The sequence below is a fragment of the Charadrius vociferus genome, unplaced genomic scaffold (assembly GCF_000708025.1).
Source record: "Charadrius vociferus isolate BGI_N301 unplaced genomic scaffold, ASM70802v2 scaffold306, whole genome shotgun sequence".
Classification (NCBI taxonomy): Eukaryota; Metazoa; Chordata; class Aves; order Charadriiformes; family Charadriidae; genus Charadrius; species Charadrius vociferus.
In genome coordinates, this window is record NW_009648963.1 from 3,442,120 (window position 1) to 3,463,347 (window position 21,228).

General features: G+C 38.0%; 1 protein-coding gene across 7 annotated transcripts in view; it reads right to left on the reverse strand.

Annotated features, from left to right (window-relative positions):
• KCNIP4 (Kv channel interacting protein 4) overlaps positions 1-21,228 on the reverse strand; it is a 345,478-nt gene that overhangs the window by 36,578 nt on the left and 287,672 nt on the right. For 5 of the 7 annotated variants that reach the window (XM_009887639.1, XM_009887638.1, XM_009887637.1 and 2 more), the window contains one exon: positions 16,059-16,183. In XM_009887639.1, coding sequence (XP_009885941.1) covers positions 16,059-16,183 — 125 coding nt within the window. Of the gene's footprint in view, positions 1-8,593; positions 8,612-16,058; positions 16,184-21,228 lie in introns of those variants that run through there. The other 2 variants (XM_009887644.1, XM_009887643.1) reach the window with 2 other exon arrangements.

Here is a 21,228-nt window from a genome sequence, read left to right on the forward strand (position 1 = left end):
CCTGTACTAACAACCTTCTGCTAAAGGTTAGCAGACTGGCACCATCATGATTACTAATATTTTATAGCCATATCTGAAAATAAGAAAGCCTGACTTTAGCACAAGTTATTTATGAAGTAACCTCGGTTTGCCAGGGGTGAAAAAAACCAACTATATCCTGTCTAAAATGCTGATCTGATTTTTTTGTGTTTTTCAGTCAACTGGATGTTATTACTAAGTGCTGACACCAACTCAAATTATCATTTTAATCATCAAGTAAGAACACTGAGTTTTGCATTCCTGGGACACGTCTGCATGAAAGACACTCAGCCTGAATGTGTGCCCTAACTTATTTCTGTATTTTTCAGAGTGGTGGTTCTTTGTTTCTTTCAAAGACGCGCAACGCTAAAGGCAGACATATCAACATTTGGTTAGTGGTAACTCTAATGAAAAAGCACTGAAGAATTTCAGCTCTTACAGAATCCTGTCAGCTTGCAGAAATGACGAAGAGTGTAAAAGTCAATGGGGAGCAGGTTAGAAACTGGAAATCAAACACTGTATGCATGATTTATATTTTATATAGTAATACATTTATCCTTTAACAAAGGTTTCTGCTTTTCCCGCTACTGACAACACTTTCTCTCAGGAGAGGGGCCCCAGCACTGCAAACATAAGAACAAAACTGCTTACCTGCATAAATATTTATAAAACTGAGCCTGATGTTAGCATAAGTAGGACTTGATTCACCAAGTACGGTGGTGAAAATCAGAAGCAATTTAGTCAATGATGTGTAGGAAGCTGCTGTGAGTGAGAGATGTGATCCATAGGGAGAAATGCTTCTTGCATGTTCACACATTGAGGACAATGTCCATCATCCTGGAGGCGCCCTGGCATTCAACGTCTGCCACAGGCTCCCCTCTCCATGCTCCAAAATCTCACTGTCACAGCTGTGCTTGCCCAGCCTGCCAGCACACCACACCAACATCTCCTTTATTCTGTTGCCCAAAGGGCACAAATCAGGGGTCAACAATATGGAGAAGATGCTTGGCCACTAGAGCTCTGCTGTTTATGGTGATTATGGAAGGGCCAGAGTGGCCTTTATGGCAATGCTTTGGGCCTTAAATCTAAATGCCTTTGAGAAGAAGGAGTGAACAGTTTCATAAGACAGGGGAAGATGTACCTTTGCTACTCACAAATGAGATACTTTCTATAATTCAGTAAAAGACATGAGGAAAGCATCAGAATAGAATTTGAATTTTAGTCAGGAATATGAACTGATAACTTTTCTTAGCACAGAAAAAAAATCTAAATAAACTACATAAATCTCCTTTAGACTGTTCTGAAGCTTTCCCTGTCTTATATGTGGTTACTTGATACATTGGTTTTGGCAGCCTATCTAAAATTTGTAGCATCAGTCAAATCATTGCAATTGAATACTGACATAAACCTAAATAAATGTCGATCGATATTTGCTGGCATATTTTTATGAAAACATGAACAGCACAGAGAAACAAAAAAGCAGCAGAAGACATCTCCTAGTTAAAACAGATAGCAAGAGGAGAAAAAGATAACTAGAGAATCAGACACATCTGGAAAAGAGTTAAAGAGTTATCTATCATACAGGGTAGGCCTGAGAAAGAGATTTCATTTCTCATAGTGGTATCATATCTTATGGACATTCATTGAGGGTGAAATTGCTGAGCATAAAAACTTCTTGCAAAACCTGCTAAGTTTATAGCACATAAAATTTGTCTTTGTTCCATAACTGCAGCTTCAGAGAATGGAATAAGAAAATAAGGCTGTTATAACTTGGGCTCCATTACAAGGAACAGTACTACATCTCTTCTTCAGTGAAGCAGATGCTCTATAACTTGATTTATTTATTTTCAACACTACTGGAAGTGCAGTGGAATTTTTGGAAAATCAGATCCAGTGTGGTTATTTCACCAAGCCTGAGGGATGATATGAGACAGAAATCTGGAGAATTATACTACTTACAGATAAGAAACAGAAAATGTAATTGATCCCTGTGCATAAGCTTCTAGACTGTTCATGGACCACTTAGTGTTGAGACAGTTACATTAATAGAAAAGGGATGGGTTTCAATCCTAGGATCCTGATTAGGTCTTCACCAGGAAAAGCAGCAGAAAACTTCCGAGAGTGCCCTGAGATTTCCCAAACTTTGCTGCTCCCAGGAAGTCTGAATGAAGAAGACAATGACCAAATGGAGGAAGGCATCTCGTTTGCAGAACAAAACCTGAAACCTTCAGTTTCAGATCCTCTGGTGAACAACTGAAAGCTCTGAACAGGGCAAGTATGCTCCCAATTGTATGGAGGGAATACCTTGATTGGGAGGCATACTCTTCCATAGCTTATAAATGTAGGAAGAAAGAAAAAAATTATTCTGAAGAAACCAGAAAAAGGATCAGATTTTCCAGCACAGGATAACAGGGACAGGTACATGCTTATCTACTGGTAAAAAAAATAAAAAAAAAAATAAAAAAAATTAGACTGTATTTTGGTATTGCCTCATGGGAATATTTTCCTCTGGGACTGGACTGGAAGACTTTTAGAGTCAATTGCCACTAAATTACAGTTGTCTGACGGACTGAAGGAATGTGCAGTTCTTTTCATCACAGATAGCTAATGTGATGGTGGACAAATTAGCTGAACAAAATCTTAATTGCGATGTTTCTGGGATCCTTGAGAAGGCATTTTATACTAAAAAACACATGAAGAGGGTAAAAAAATCTTCATGACATTTTGGCATGTTCCATTAAAATCCATAAAGATTTGCAACTGACTTGAAGAGAAATAGGACATTGAGCCTGGAAGAATAACATTATAAATTCAGGAGCTAAATGTTACAAGTATCCAGAATTGGTGAATCCACAGGGCTAATTAAAAACTGGTAAACAAATTTTCTATTACTCTCTGGTGTCAAGCTGAATTTAATTTTGCATCTGCTTTCATATTAAAGTTCTCTGTTGTTTTCTGTTGTGTCACTTCTTTCTAATCTTGCTCTGGAGGAAGATGAAAAACATTGCCTGTTGTAAAACTTTGTTAATAGTAATAAATCACCCATTGTATTAGGTGACATGGAGAAACACTGACAAAGAGCTTTTGCCCTAAAAACTTAGGAAAAAGGTGAAACTGGACTATCCAGCAGGGCAATATGACAGTTAGTTATAGGGCCTGGATTTCCTGCCTATTGATCCAAAGCTCAGTAACCTGTATAATAAGTTTCCTGCACACCTAGATCAGCTTGGTGATGACATTTTTAATCACAAGCAGAATCATATGTCTCTTGCCCTGATACCTATAATTGCTGGGAGGTAGCATGCCAGAGACAAATATTGCTATATCCAGCTACTAGGGGGTTACTTGTAAAAATTATTCTTGACACTTCTTTTTGTGAGGTCACAGTGAAGCTGGTCACAGCATCAGAGATGCATAAATGGAGCAAGTAAATCACTGTCAGAAACACCACGTAGAGTGCTTCCTATATCAGTGTGTTTTCAGACATGAGGTTACTGTTATTTCCACTTGGCAGATATGGAGCTCAGTCATGGAGGGAGTATTGTGTCCAGTTCTGAGCTCCCCGGTTCAAGAAGGACAGGGAACTGCTGGAGAGGGTCCAGCAAAGGGTTGCAAAGATGATTTGGGGATTAGAACATCTTTCTTATGAGGAAAGGCTGAGGTACTTGGGTCTTTTCAGTCTAGAGAATAGAAGTCTGAGGGGGGATTTTATCAATACTTATAAATACTTAAAGGGAGGGTGCCAGCTAGATGGCAACAGTTGGTGTTTTTCAGTGGTGTCCAGTGATAGCACAAGAGGTAACGGGCACAAACTTGAACACAGGAAGTTCCATCTAAACATGAGGAGGAACTTCTTTACTTTGAGGGTGGCAGAGCACTGGCACAGGCTGCCCAGAGAGGTTGTGGAGTCTCCCACTCTGGAGACATTCAAAAACCTCCTGGATGCCGTCCTGTGCAACCTGCTGTAGGTGACCCTGCTCTGGCAGGGAGGTTGGACTAGATGATCTCCAGAGGTCCCTTCCAATCCCTATCATTCTGTGATTCTGTGAAATGGTCTTGCTCAAATACACTACCAACAGAACACACATTTCACTCTTAACACTGAGGAATTCAGTGATCATTTTTCTCTCCCATAAAGATGAACTTTGCTATCTCCAGCTCCTGAGAAAGTTCAGTTTCCCACAGCCACCAGGCCCCCTACTAGTGTTCCCCACTTTGTTCCCAGGGTATGTTTGAGGAGGCTTTGATCAAAGGCTGAGAAGCAATCTCTCAGATAGCCAGGGACACTTTAAAAGGTTTTGGCTGTCAGACCAGAGACATTAAATTAGGCAGTTATCACTGTGCAGCCTGTGCAGGCAGCGAAGCACTGGTATAATGTTCTCTTGCAACCCAGAAGGCTTTTTAGCGTGACAGTTAAGGCTTTTAAAAGTGTGTGGCAGTTAATAAGCCAGCCAGAGAGCTAAAAGGCTAGAGTCTTTAGACTTCTAGTTTCATGCTGTGTTTACTGAATCATGCTGTCCTCTGAGTTATTGGCTCCTCTTTCTCCTCTTATGCTCACCATATCTAAGGTCCTTTAAGTATATTTCACAATGGAATTGATTGGGTTGAATAAATTCCCTTACTTGAAAGTTAACATGAGAATCCTTCACATAATCAGAGTGAAGAACAACTGCGGAAATGTCCAGCTGATCTAAAGAATATTGGCTCTGTTAGATACTGGATTTTAGACTTTCACTCAAAGGTAAATGCAGGTTGGGCCAAAACTTGCAATAAAATTCCATGACACTGAAAGGCTTAACCTTCATGCTCTGGCACTTGTGAATTGCTGTTTTATTTGAAGATTTATCAGTGTTTATTTTTAGCACAGACGTAGATCCAAAGAAATTTCAAATCAAAAATTAATTCTGTTGAAATCAAGAAAGGATTTTTCATGGTTTCACTGCTTTCTGACAAAACCTAAACATTGCTGATTTTGTTTAAACTCATCAGGAATTTAAACAGGAAAAAATTATAAAGATCCAAAATTACTTGGAAATTCTTGGGATCCAGAAAATATCCCTGAGTCCGGCACAAATAAGATTTTGTCTGTGAAGTTTTGAAGTAATCAGGACTCAAATAGTCAAACAGCACCATCCAGAAGTATCACCGAATACTTCTCCAGATACAGAGGAGATCTCCTCTCATTTTGCAGGCTTGAGACACCCACCTGAAAATGTGTCCACTTTGTGCCTCTGAATTGCAGTGTAACAGGGAGATAACTTAGTACAGGATTTAATACAGAATTATCATATTTTATACAAAAAAACCCTCTTTAAGAATACCAGTAGCAAGAAATCCAAGCAGAAAGATTTTTGGAAAGCTTTTCTCAAATGATGAATTGGCTCACTAAAACATTTTATGCTAAGCTGTGCGTTATAAAATCCAGTGTTTATAGCAGTTACAATTAGTATTCATCTTGTGAAGAATAGGGGACAGGTGGGAGAAAGGAAAATAAGAGGTGTCTACTCAATATGCTTTTAAATTACAACCTCATCAATGGTGCATTGCACCAAATTTTACTTCCCTAGTGTTAGTGATTTCCCAGACACAAAAATCTAACAATTTCACATAACTCAAGTTTTTGTAACGCTTAGTCCAATTGCAGCAAAAAGTAGTTGCAGCGAGCTGTAGCCAAAGAATACATTTTGCTGCTCATATTCTAGTACATAAACATTTATATTCCTCAGATATCACATACTGACACACATGAAAGCTCCGTGGTAGAAAACAGCAGAGGAGTTCCACTGAGCAGGTGGCTGGCAGAGCAGAAGGTATTTACAGTGCATCAAGTGTCAGCCTGGCACACTGAGAGCACTCCACGGGACAGGACAGGGTACTGCCAGTTTCAAACAGGAGGGACAGACAAGCACACAGAGCAATACCATTCCACCAAAATGTAATACTGACTCTTTTAGAGTAAAGAAGAACTTTAGAGGTATTTGGTGCTCTGCACGATTATTGATACCAGGTGCTTAAAAGCACACTCTTTTTATCTGCTGCTTAATTAGCAACTCGGCATCTACATTTTTCAGAGGTAATTCAGAAGTAAGCAATCACTATTATGAAGACAGTCCTTGGGATGTTAGATGACAGGTTTTCCCTAGTGAACACGACATGAAGTATCTCCATGAACAGCAGTAAGTCATGAAATGAATAGAAGTGTAGGGACTGAGTTCATTATTAACTTTCAAAAAGAAGATTTCAATCTCTGCCAGCAACTGTGAGACTAATTGAAACGAATACCTCCACTGAACACATTAAGGTCTGTAAATTTGTGATGACTGACAACTATACGCTAGGTCTGGCAAACTGTACCTCCAAATTATTTTTACTCTTATAGTGGAAAAGTTTCAAGTTTCTTCACTAACTCCTGAAGGAAACATATAATGGATGTAAGCATTATTTATTGCTCACTTTGTTAGAAGATTTTCACATAGCCTTGTTTGAAATACAAAAAAGTTCCCTCTAAGCCCCTAGTAAATGAATGCTAGTGTTTTTGAAACATAACAAAATTCTGTTTGGCAAGATTATTTTTTTTTTTTAAAGGTTCCTTCAGTCATCTAAAGTTGAGAAAACAATTGATCTGAGGCACAACTAGTAAATAATAACTATATTTTTAAAAGCAGAGGTTTGAGCTATGTGCATTATACATGTCTTCAGAAACTCTCTCTAGATAGAAAAAGATGAGTTACAGAAATCTGTCTCGACAGCAGACATGGTATTCAGCTTCTAGGTTTACTTAGCGTTTCATTATGCAGTTGTCTATTGTTTAGTTTATTAATGCTGAACAATTCAGAGGAGTTTTCTAACATGGGGGGATGTTAATTTTCAGTTTGAATTATTGCTATCTGATTTTCTAGTAAGATAAGACTTCTTTTATTTTTTTCTTTGTTATTGGCATTTCTATGTTACAAATTTAACATGTTTATATGCATGAGGCACAACCCGTTCAGGTGTCATCACTGCATCTATTTGAAAAGACAAGTTGTTGCTGCTTATTTACGTGCATATCCTCTTTGTGTTCACAACATTGCTGTTCATACACTGTTTGTGCAGAGGGGTCAGAATGTCTCTAAAAATTTTCATCACAAGGGGCATGTTTCATGCACTGTTACACAGTAAAGCAACCCACCCCTTGTTTGATATTCAGAGTCACAGAGGGATGTGGGTCAAATGGTTTTAGCGTTGTTTCATGTTAGCCAGGAGAGCTAGGTGGGAACCTTTAACTGACCTATATTTTTCTTCCAGGCGCTCTCTTTTTTTCTGTTCTGTCAGAAAGAAAGTTTGCATCTGGAAAGATCCTGCTCTTGCTAGGATTACATGCTGTGTAATCCAAGGACTTCTACAGACAGTCATCAAATCTTGAGGCAAAAGCAACTGCACTGACTGCTGGTGAAATGAAATCTTCCTTGCTGTCCTAGGACCCTGTGGGGGAGGGTGAAAAGCATATTTAAGTTCTGAGCCACCTCATCTGCAAGAACAAGCTTTGGAGGACCAATGTGTGCTTGCACTAGTGCCTGTGTCTGTCATGCTCACTTTTGTTTTTTTCTCTCTCTTCTGGCCTGTACCGATCTTGAATCTGCATTTATTCATTGCAGTAAAACCAGATGGATTCAGTGTAGAACTGAACGGCATCACAACAAACTGAAGACTTCCTATTGACTCTGTGAGATGGGGCAAACTGATGATTCAGATATAGCTGATCCAAGCTAAAGTGTTATTTCTCATAGTATGAAACCTTCTGTTTCATAATACACGGTGTTCATAAACTAAGAGTATTACGCTGTCTTTGTCCCTTGTCATGCTTTAGAACAGGTGGAAAAGGTTAAGTAAGGAAGTAAGGGAAATAGAATGGACTTTGAAAATTTCTGCTTGGATCATCACAGAGCTGTTCAAACTCTTTGCATCACCCATTCTTTCAATCTCTTTTCCAGTCAAATGACTATGTCCCTTGTCAGCTTTTGGTGTCTGCGAAATATAATGCAAGGGGACACAGTTTCCATTTGTAATAAATAAATTCTAAGCAAGACACTGATTATCTTAGAAGCTGTAGTTGAAAGCCAGAAGTGAAGGACAGAACTGCACATCCCCATTGGTTATAAATCAGAGTCTGTGCAAACAGAATAGCTGTAAAAGCCATCCATGTGTAGGACACTGATATACGTTTCTCATACTTCCTTTCTTAACAAGTAATTTCTAATTACAATGAGCAAAACAAATGCATTTAGTGTTCCTAGAACATCATCCATACAAATGTATAAGAAAAGTTAAACCAGTCTGAAAACTTTAGTTCAATACCCTCAAAGTTACATTGAGATATTTCAGTTTTTGCCCAAGTTAGTGCATATACTGCAAAATGCACAGTAACCTTCACCTTCAGCATTAAACAAAAATTTGCAGGAGGAGAGAAATTATTTATACTGTGAAAATTATTTTTATTCAGTACACCACCTCAATTTTACTCTTTGAAGTCCCAATTACTTTTATCAAATTTATAATTTTTCTTTTGCTTTTTAAAACTCTCATTACATGGGAAAATGCTGTAACTACCAGGCTGTTAAACAAATGTGGATAAAGCTACCTTGTTCTTTCAGGCACCTACTCCCAGCAAATCAGTGCAGCTCATGAAGGTGCCTAACATTTAGCCCCAAAAGCTTTGGATAGGGACAGAAATTCAAATCAATATAGAGAAGTGGCTTCCTTGTAATCCTGAAGGCTTTATTAATCGCGGTTCATAGGCTCTATATCTCTGAATAAACTGATCGTAATGAGAGCTGCTGTTAAACTTAAGTTTTATAGACCGTGCCCCTGGGCCTAGCACAGAATTTTAGAGAGCTTTAACTACATAATATGAGCACTTATCATATGAGGTTTAGAACTGGTGTTTGAAGATCAGCACCAAAACTTTGAATTTGACTTCCTTGTCAGCTAATGCTGGCATACGATTCTGTGTCTCAAATTCTTTTTTTACTTAGATGCAAAGCCATATCAAACAGCCACCTGAATTTCCACGGTAAGTATTTATGCAGCATTCATTTATTTCTGGATACTTTACAGCTAAGAATGTGAAAATTCACACTGTAAGTATGTTGAGGTTTTGAGGTGATTGGGATGCTGTACACATTACAGAAACAGCAATTAGTTCAAAACAATTAGCTAATCTTGTTTATTAAATTACTTGTCTAATCTGAATGTGGGCAGTCCAGATCACAAACTGATGGAACTGTTCACTGGAAGAGAACTCTGGAGGTTGTCTAGTCACTCAAAAAAATCAAAAATATCCTATGAATATTCTTATAGTTGGGTATGTAGATATACTTTAAACAGATAAACCCACATGACATGAGCCGTATGTTCTTATTTCCATCTCATTAGATTGGAAATACACTTTATTACATAAAACAAGCACTTTCTCCTCACTTTCTGTAAGAGACTATCAGAGGAACAAACAAGAGGAAGGATTTTTCCAGAAAAGAACAATGGGAATGGTTGTATTTTATCATGCAAAACTCGAATTCTCTAGACAATCAATAAATGAGCTTTATAACCTATAAAATGAGCTTTCATTAAACTTTCTGAGAGACTCACAAATGCAACATACAGTAATACAATGCTTCCATCAAACCATAATTGAAACGGAAAAATCTTTGAATAAATTAGCATATTTTGAGTTATGCACAAACGTATTCTTTCATGGATGGGTAGTGTGATGGGGGAACCTATCTTTGAACTGCAACATTATCAGAGTTATTATGTTCCTGTCATTGTTTGCCTCATTTGCTCACACCAATAGGGAAGAAAGGTACCTTAGAAATGTTGTTTTCCCAATAAATGTCACAAGTATGGAGCTGCCTATTTAAAGCTACAGTATGTATCCAGGGATGTTTTTTATGCATGCATGACTTCAATTTACACTTTCTCTGATATACAGCTGGGTAAGAACAATGTTCATCAAAAATCCTTTCACTTTTCTGGGAAAGTCTAGGAATTTCCCAACACAGAGTATGACAGAATTTTCTATGAGAATAATCATCCAAAATTAAAAGATCATTAACATTTAGGTTTAGCACAGGAGCATCTTTTGTGCAGCAAAAGCATTATCTAAGTATTTTTAAAATGGAAATGTGCCATAGCTCAGGGACATTTTTAAAACTGTGAGAGACCTATCAATGGACAAAAGAGAAAGACAGACCACATGTTGAGTGCATGCTTGATAGTCTGTGCAATTTATTGTGAAGTACCACTTGTACTAGGCCTGCCACAGAGCCATTGGTTTGAAAGGTTAATGACTGCGGCAATCACAATTTCAATTTACAAGAAATGGGATGACAGGAAGCCAAATACAAAATGGAGAGGTCCCACTGTGATGGCAGCTGAGCAACAATTCATCAACAAGAGTGCAGGAACACTGTTAAACCAGAGTGCTGGGGACAACCTTTTGAGCCTGGGGAGGGCTTAGGACTTCCGTTAAACTCATTTTTCAAGGATAGCATAGAAGCATTAAAATGGCTAAATTTCTGAATATAAGCATAAGTTCTCCCTTGGTGCTTTTACTTGTAACAGTTGTTAGGTCATCTGAAGGTGCTTATGCCACCTCCTTATGTTTGCTTTATTGTATCTCCTCTTGTATTTTAAATGTTGACCTTGACTACTACAAAAACAGCCACTGCCAAGATAGGCATTTCAAGACTTTTGGGGCCTTTCCTGCAGTTATCCTCTACTTCTTGGTTCCTAGAGCATCAGCTATACCACAGTGTGATCTGAGACTCTCTGGAAACTTTCAGATATGTACATACACACAGAGATGCTATCTGAGACCCTATGCTCCTTCTGCTTGAATTACATTTTGCTGGATTTGGCGTGTAACTCACCTACACCGGAAAATCAAATTGATGAAAATATCTTTAAAGGTTTATCTTTTTATTTTTGTATAATTAAAAGCCACAAAAATAAATTAAACTTTGTAGTCACCAACACTACAGAAATACAGTACTTGCTGCTTTCTTGTCTGAAGTCAGTCAGAACTATGTGTAATTTGAAGTCATAAATAATAAATAACAGGACGTAAACTGTGAGAAGTTCTGGTCATCCCTGTCTCAGAACAGACATTCTAGAACTAGACAGGATTCAGGGAAATCAGCCAGCTGGAGAGAGATTATCTAGACAAAAACTTTTTGGTTAGGAAAAGAAGGGACTGAGTAGGAAATGTGTTAGTGGCGTGTAAAACAGTGAAGGTCTTGGAGAAGTAATGGTAATGGTTTCTCATTTTCTCATAGCAGAAATACTATAGATATCTTATTAAAACAAAATGCAGCAAGTTTGACACAGAAATGAATTGTTTGTCACAGAAGGCATAATTAGGTATGGAGCTAATTTCCCACAGTATGCTGTAGATGTCAAAATACCCTGGTAGGTTCAAAAACTAATTATAACAGTTTATGGAAGAAACTTTGGTTAAAGTATACAAAATACAAAGATGCAGCTATAATTTACAGCACAGGAAGTATTTCAGTAGCAGAGTGCAAGGTGACAGAACAGGATGTTAGGGAAATTATCACTCTAAATTAACTTTATTCTTATATTCTTTCCCTTATCTGGCCACTCTTGAAAATAGGATGCTGAGGTAAAGCATCTGAGTACTGCTTTTCTTCTGCTTCATCAATTGTTTTTTCTTTATCGTGCCTGGGACCTATTTCTTCCTGTCACGCTTGCATAAAGACAGAGGGAAAAATGTGCCTAGTAGAAGGGCTGTTGAAAATATATAGAAAAAAATTCCGCTTTGCTTATTCATTACTTCCTGACACACCTTAAGCATTATTATAATATAGAGATAGACAAGTTCTTCAGAAAGAAATATCAGTTTTGAACTTATATTTAGTATCGCCATAGTAAGTAAGGAGTTTTGTCCTTTCCAAAGCTTAGAGTTTTGTGTTCATTAAGCTTATTAATATTTGCGCTACTACAAATACGTTATCATCTGGTAGTATTACAGTTTAACTATTGAAAATCTGCCTTTTTTTTAGGCTCTGTATAAGAATAGAGTTGCTGTCTGTTCCTTCTGTAAAGTGTTAGGCAATCTGTGGATTTATAGATGGGAAAATGCTACCTGAAACCAACACTCACTCCTAGACTAGCAAGCAGTAACTACTTTAACTGATATGGCTGAACTAGCTTACTTACTGCATGTTGATTCCAAATATCATGTGATCAAATAGCAATAGTTATTCTGGAGTTCATTGGTGATACAAATGGACATCATTCTTTTGAATTAACCGGAGCACACGTAGTGACTATGCCAGCTGAGACTAGCTCCATTGCCCGTAGGACAACAGTCTGCACTACAGCTCTTTTGAGCTCCTGCCCGTGCACAGTGCAAGGCTGACGCTATTGTGCTGTGGGACAGTCTAAATTTAGTCTAACAGGAGCATAATGTCAGCAGGCATAATGCAACTTAAATTCATGCTTTCACATATCTTGCTTTATACAGTTAAATTGTTGAAGAGATAGTAAGACAAGCAAACATCAGGTGAAAAGAATAAAGCCCGGAGGTAGGATCTGCACAAGTTTTCATAGAGTAGTTTGGGTTGGAAAGGACCTTTAAAGGTCATCTAGTCCAAGCCCCCTGCAACAAGCAGGGACATCTTCAACTAGATCAGGGTGCTCAGAGCCCCATCCAACCTGACCTTGAATGTTTCTGGGCATAGGGCATCTACCACCTCTCTGGGCAACCAGTGTTTAAAATTTTCTTCCTTCAATCTAGTCTAAGTCTCACCTGTTTTAGTTTAAAGCCATTACACCTTGTCCCATCATAAGAGGCTCTGCTAAAAAGTTTGTCTCCATCTGTCTTATAAGCCCCCTTTAGGTACTGAAAGGCCACAAATAAGGTCTCCCTGGAAGCTTCTTTTCTCCAGGCTGAACAATCCCAACTCTCTCAGCCTGTCCTCACAGGAAAGGTGCTCCAGCCCTCTGATCATTTTTGTGGCCCTCCTCTGGACCTGCTCCAACAGATCCATGTCTCCTGTGCTGAGGGTTCCAGAGCTGGACGAAGTACTCCAGGTGGTGTCATGTTAAAGATGTATGCCTCTGAGTTTCATTAAATATTTTCAGTGACGTTTCCTTCCTAGTGGAACGATTAAACGCAATATCACAGAATCCCAGAATGGCTGAGGTTAGCAGGGACTTCTGGAAGTCATCTGGTCCTACAGCCCTGATATAGCAGGGCCACCTAGAGCAGGTTGCCCAGGACCATGTCCAGACAGCTTTTGACTTCCTCCAAGGAGGGACACTCCACAACCTCCTTGGTCAACCTGTGCCAGTGCTTGGTCACCCTCACAGTGAAACAGTATTTCCTGATGTTGAGAAGGAACCCCTTGTGTTTCAGCCTGTGCCCACTGCCTCTTGTCCTGTCCCTGGGCACCACTATAAAGAGCCTGGCTCAGTCTTCTTTACACCCTCTCTTCAGGTATTGATATACATGATAACGAACACATTGATCGTTGTTGAGATCCCCCCTGAGCCTTCTCTTCTCCACGCAGATCAGTTCCAGCTCTCTCAGCCTTTTGTCATAGGACAGACAGTCCAGTCCCTTTAGTCATCTTTGTGACTGTTCTTTGGACTCTCTCCAGTATGCCCATGTCTCTCCTGTACTGGGGAGTCTGGAACAGGACACAGCACTCCAGGTGTGGCCTCACCAGTACTGAGTAGAGGGGAAGAATCACCTCCCTTGACCTGCTTGCTGGCAATGTTTTGCCTAATGCAGCCCAGGATTTGCCTTCTTTGTCGCAGGGCACATTGCTGGCTCATGTTCAACCTGGTGTCCACCAGGACAAAGCTGTTTTCCAGGTGGGTGGCCCCCAGTATATATCGGTGCATGAAGCACACACATGAAGCACACGGGTGGAGAAATTGGCAAGATAGTGTTAAGCTGGATGAGAAAGAAGGGGAGTGAGAAGGGAGGGGCCCTGTGGCACGCAAAAGTGGATGACTGAGCACTGTCAGGAGGAGACCATCTAAGTGCAGAGCATGGGAGGCACTTTAATGTCATCCTGTATCAGTACCCACCAAAGCCAATCAAAACTGTATTTGGTCAAAGCTAGACATGTGACAGGAAAGATGGACTAATGCACATAGGCAAGCTTCTCATAGAGCTGTAGAGCGTTTTGCAGTAGAAACTGATAAATATAAGACAAAAAAAACCACTAACCCAACTGAAAGTTTTGAAACCCTTCATTTCTGAAGTTGAATCCTTGGGCTAAAGACTACTGCTTTATATTGATTTATTTTTATAATAGTCACCAGCCCTAGGCATGCTTTACAGCATTTTTGAAAGTGATGCTTTTGCAATTATATTAAAGACAAAAAACCCTGAAGTTCATGCTCATTAGCTCTAAATAGTCAAAGATATTTATACACACATGTCTTGAATTATCATGTGTTGATAAGGAAATGAAACACCTGAATAAAGATTTATTACTATGTATTAGCACTGACATTCCTTTGATGTAAGTAGAACTTGCATCTTGGAACACAAAAGCATATGAAGAGCTGGAATTCATCTTTTCAAAAAGTGGTAAACCAATAATCAGTTAAAAGACTTCCTTATAACCTGTTCTCTTTTTCCATACCTCACTTTATGCAGAATTATCATGGTCCTTAATCCCGAGACTCTAAAAAGAACTATTCTTAGAGAAACAGACAGAAGGCTTATTTTATCCACTATAGTGTGTACCTTTTTACCTTAGATAATTAGGGATGTTAGTTCATGATTTGCAATACTTAGGGAATACTGTCATTAGCAGGGGAATGTTCTCTGGTACCCTGAGGAAATGAAAAGCTTTTAAGAGCAATCACTGTTAATCACTAATGTGCCAACATTATACACCTTCTGGAACTGAGGATGACATATAGACAGGATACATTAAGTGACTCTGTATTTTACTTGCATTGTAGGCTTTCAATAAAAATGTAGTTTTAAAACATCTGTTTGCATGGCTGGGTTTTATGACAAAATATATGATATTTAAGAATTCTGTAAGACGTCTTTTTGTACAAGTTATTGAAAATATTGTCTCTGATTCCACAGTTGAGTTTCACTGTGCTTTTAGCATTATTATACTTTGTTATACAATTTCACTTGAGTGGTAAACGCCAAGGGCGACAAGGCGGGCCTTTTGTAAGGGTGAAAGAAAAACTAAATAAAAGGTGATAAATGTAGTTAAATTTGTCTTGACCTCCAGCTCAGCAGTAGACTTAGTACCTGCATAGTTGCAGTACTCACAATGTGTATATAGATTAACATTACTCATGATTTGCAAGCAATGGCTATTGTTCAAGTTCTTTTATTATCAAGTATTTTCTATCCAAAGTTAATGGCATATAATACCAAGCACGCACTGGAAAAGGAGGTGGACTGCACTCATGCACTGGGGTCCTCAGTGGGAATCCCCACCAGCTGAAAACATTGGACCTGCCAACAGAGCACATATAACAGCGAAAAAAAAATCACAAATAATGACTGCCAGTAAAGGGATCTGACAAGTTTATATACTTGGGGAGCTAGGAAGGACTGAAGAAGTCACCTACTGCTGTCCACCTAATGAAAAATTCCTCTAGTGCAATTTGTGCCACTTACTTCTTCTGATAGTTATTCTGAACACAAAAATCACAATCTTTCTTCTCACTGACCAAATTTTTCAGGATTTATGTCCTCTCTCATTATTTCATCTTTAGACAAACAACTCCAACGCAATTTTCAATCTGTACTTGAACGAAGACCCACTGTACTAAGTTATAATTATTCTCTTCTGGATGCTTTCTAATTTGTCTGCATCTTTTGGTCGTTCAACAGGCGAATTCTTGCAGAGTGGTTGTTTCCTCACCTGACCAGACATGCAGGATTTAGCTACCGAATCCCATGAGCTTCACTGCCAGTTATTCTTATACCACAGATTGTGGTGTCCTATCCTGTAAATGCATGGTAAATTTAAAAAGGAATTGCTTACGTTCTTGAAACCTCTATATAAGATCTGAAGTTCCTTCTTTGTGAATTTACTCTGTGCTTCCAGAAGTTCAAGAGCCTCAGGTCTGTGTCGCACTGTGGCCATTTCCATTTCATCTTCTACAGTGTCTGCAGAATACAAGAGACAGAGAAGCAAAGCTCAACAAGAAATATAGGATGTTGGAATATCTAACCCTTGCAGAAAAAAAGAAAGTTAAATGACATTCTTTTAAAGAACAGCTTCTGCAGCTTTAAAGACAAATGGCATGTTCATTTTGAACTCACAGGGAAAGGGTATATGTCTGCTTCAGTGGCTGCACAGAACATGGAAGAGCAGTGATGATCCAGCAGTCTGGATATTATCACATCAGTACAAATAGCAATAAATTAGAAAGCCAACAATCTGCAAGGGCATGCATGACACATTCAGAATGACTTTTCTTTTTCTACGACTCTCCGAGCAAAGAAAATAATTTTGTACAACTTCAGTGACTCCAGAATACTGGAATTTTTCCCTGGTTAGTTACTGGATGCGAATCCACTGTATCAGACTGGGATTCTTAGTGTTCTCCTTTTACCGTGAAGTTGTGCTTTGGAAAGTATGAGATCGATGTTGCATATTTAACAGTACACCTTACTTTGAGTAACATATAACAATTCCTTCAGGGCAACATGATTATTCATGGTGAGCAGCCTAAGTGGGGAACATGAGTATTTTAGTGACCTCATAATCAGGTGAATAAGAATGTGGGTATACACATTCAAGGCTTACAGCTGAGTCCAGCCCTAAAAGAATGCAATATAGCAATGCATTTTTTTCCAGGTAGAGTTTTAAATGTGAAAATTCAATAAAATAGCTAAAGAAACTTACAGTCTGTATTTTTTATATGGGGTGCCAGCCATATATCTGATAAAAAATATGATGTGTGCATCTGTTTTTAAGTATTACCAGCATTAAACACAGCTTATGTAGTACTCCAGACTAATCAAACCACTGCCTTGTTCTGGCTTAAGATTTATACCAGCTATAGAAATGTAACTTGAGAGAAAATAAACCTGCATAATTGTCACTTCTGTAATGCTGAAGATATATATTTTATTTCACCAGTGTGGGATCTACATTCTTAAAATAAAATTTTATTAGGTTCAATTTTCATAAGAGCACAATATTAGAAGACTCCATTAAAGCCATATTATGCTTACATCTTCACATATTTTTGTTCTGCTGCAATGTAGTAATAATAACTTTCAGCTGCTTGGGAGAAATCTGGCGTAAGGAGGTATAGTTCAGCTAAACAAAAAACAAACAACCTTTAAATAGATATAATGAAAATACATAAACTATTTGAATAAATCTTGACAAAATTGTAGGACCTTGTCTTTTCTTCTGTCAAAGAGATGTTGCTGTTGGCACTCATCTCAGAAGATGATTTCAGTGTCACCCATAGTCTTATTTCAGCATGCCCATTGTGTGCTGGCTTGCAGATGAGCTATAACGTGTTTCTCTTTCACGTGTTTTTATAGGTTATCAGAGATGACTCACAGACCACTACCATCTTTGTGAAAACTTCCAATCTACAGGCTATTGACAAAAAAACTGACACAACTTTACACTGACATTATGATGATGTTGTTTGATAATAGTTTGAAAGGGGCAGTATGTAAACTCACAGGCTTATGAGAACCTTTCAGTTCTCTTCTTAGGAAAGATTTGTTTCTGACATGCTGAGGTGTGAAGGGGTAGTCTTGCAATAGGAATAAAGCTGGTCCAGGTTTAAGAAGCTGTCTTCCTAATCTAGGGAGGTGTAGCAAACTTCTTGAGTCCCATTTTAATTCTGCATAAGATCATCTAGGGTTTATTTTGCAAGGTTTTTAAAGCCTTTCCATCATGTTTTAAGAGATTTATCTTTTATATTCTTTATATAGTTGCTAAAGTCCCTATAACAATGTCATGCTGTGGATATGCAACTGAATATTTTTTTGTCAATTGCAAGTCAACACTAGGTGATTATCCTAAATTGACAAAAGAGTCAACCTGAGAATAGATATTGTTGAAAAGTCACTTGTGTTTTATATGCCAGGAGTTATATGGGATTTAAATGGGCTATTGTTTAGACAGAAAGGGACTTAACTGGAAATGAGCTCTCTAGGCATCCATTTGTGAAACATCTGGCTACCTAGAGAGACATCTACAAGCTGTTCTAGAAGCTAAATGAATACACATAATAAATGTGAGGATAGAGATAAAGGTCAGACAATGTGACGCTGGGCACAATGTTTGGTATAGCCTTGGTAATAAACATTTTTCTTGTGTTTTAATGATTCCATGAGAATATAGAAGACTGAAGTGTGGTGTTGTCTTTCATTTAATGAAAAGTTTCAGTATAACAGTCTACTCACACTCTATTTCTGTAGTTTCTTATAGATATAAATAATCCAAAAACAAGATTACCATAAACTTCCATACAATGTGCCAACTATGCTGATTAAAATACTATAGCATTCATGAGTCACTTGCAGGTTTTTAATTTTTTTCTTCACATTTATGGTTACCATCATCCAGGCTGGAAAAAAAAATACTTTTAAAAATGTGTGAAAATATAACTATTTCTAAACATTTATTATTTCTTTGTCATAAATGAAAAATTAGTTATTTCAGTTCTCTAGCTTCTTCAGCCTAAGAAAGTTAAGGGTTCTTTTTTTTTTTTTCCATAAAAGGCTAACACATGTCAATTAAAAAACAGAAACAAGTTCACATTCGCTTATTATTATATTATACAAAATATTCTTACTGATTTCATTAATAAGTAGTTTTCTTCCAGCTAAATAGTAAAGACAGTTTTTAATGTGTTTCCCACAGGAGTTATGCTTTGAAACTTTCATTGTTCATTAAAGAACAAAATGGTAAAAGCAGTGCAAAAAGCAGACATACTCTTCAAATAATGGCAGCTGAAGAAGCATGGCTCAGTTCATATCTGTAAAAATTGTGCACATGCATTTGCCTGTACAAACCCTAAATTATATCTCCACTATCTACTTAATAACTACATGCACAAACGTTTTTATTTTCCAAAACCATTCCTGAGTCTCGTCCTATCTCTAGCACATGCATTTAAAAATTCAGCTAAGGAAGAATGGATTTAAGTTTAGGTTTACTGGGCTAAAGCACACAGATTAAAAAAGCATTCTTTGACATGCTTTGTTGAACGGGAATGCTGAAATAAGTTTTTATTTATTCAAGTAACCTTTCTCTGCACATAGTGATAGAAGTTCAGGGCAGAAGTGCAAATTCAGTCTATGTAAACTTCAACAAATTACCTATTTTAAAAATATTCCCCTTAAAATTTCTAAGGAATTCACATTATGTGCTTGCTATTGTAGGTAGTGCTGGCTTCATTCCTAGTACATTACAATGTTGCTTCTTTCATGCCATCAGAAATCAAACAGCACATTATGTCAAAATGTGATGATAACAATGAATGTCTATGATGATACTCTTATATAGTTTCATATTTTTGTTTAATATAACATTATCACTTAATATAGCATTTCATTATTGATGAGAGTACAGAGAAAAATGCTGAATGCATCTTTATTTACTGCTTGATTCTCAAATATGAAATATTTAATGCAAGTTTTATTTTGACTTCTCTTCTGGTTTATAAAACACTTTCAACAAGAAAATACAACTTTTGCACTTTCAAGGTTATGAAGACCAACTCCAAATATTTTTTGTTACCTGTGCAGAAAAAAATCTTGCATAGAAAGGTGCAAGGAATAAGGATGTGTTGCTCTCCAACCAACTTCAAACAAACAGATCAAACCTTCTATTTTTTCTATTCTGTTTCCTTTTTCTATTCTATGCCCTATCATTGGAAGTGTGCAAGGTCAGGTTAGATGGGGCTTTGAGCAACCTGATCTAGTTGAAGATGTCCCTGCTTGTTGCAGGGGGTTGGACTAGATGATCTTTAATGGTCCCTTTCAACCCAAACCATTCTGTGATTCCATGATTCTGTGATTCCTTTTATAGTCTAAGGCTGTACCACTCAGGCGACATTGCTGAAAGCAACTTCTACATAACAAATACTAGCAGGTGTCATGACAGTAACTGACCTTTTTAAGCTACCCTATTTTCACGTAAAGCACATCAGCTGAAGCCACCATGAAAAAGCCACTGGGAATCCACATCTTTAGTGCTTTTCATCTTTGAGATCTCAAACAGTTAGAAAGGAAAGCAAGCACTGCAGTCTTCTCTATAGAGGACCATATAAAAAATGGTGAAGTGGGGTAGCAAAAAGAAAGCCTAGATCCATACCACTGAAGTCCAGACACTTAACTGGGGCCTCTGTTTATAGCCAAGTTGCGTCATGTTGTCCCATAAACACTGGACACAAGGAAGTGCTCTTGGAAGTATTTTTTTTACCTTAGATTGATTGATATGCTTTACCAGAAGAGTACACAGGAAGCATGGGGACCACTCAGTTTGTAATTTTAAGTGTTCAGATTAGTGCCTAGAAATAAACAAAATTAATCTAGCCTGGATTAGGTCTACAGGGATATTTTAAAATCAGCTACAGTAGCCAATTTATATAGGAAGACGTTAGTGTTATTACTAGAATTTTTCTCTGTCTAGGTGTATGTATATATATGTATGTAGGTATCTATGTATGAATTTCTCTCTCTCCCTCCCCCCCTCCCTCCCTCCCCCTATTTTTATCTGTTAGCTACCCAGAGGGATTTTATTTCCTCACAGCATATCAAGAGAATAAAGGTAGTGTCAGTGTGTTTTTCCTTTATTTCTACATTCACATACTATTTTTCTATCTCAGTTTTATTTTCATTTCAGACACATCTCTGGGGAGACCGTATTGTGGCCTTTCAGTACCTGAAGGGGGCTTATAAGAAAGATGGGGACAAACATTTTAGCAGGACCTGTTGGAATAGGACAAGGGGTAATGGTTTTAAACTAAAAGATGGTAGATTCAGACTAGATTGAAGGAAGCAATTTTTTACAATGAGGGTGGTGAAACATTTTGCCCAGAGAGGTGGTAGATGCCCCATCCCTGGAAACATTCAAGGTCAGGTTGTATCGGGCGCTGAGCAATCTGATCTAGTTGAAGATGTCCCTGCTCGTTGCAGGGGGGTTGGACTAGGTGACCTTTAAAGGTCCCTTC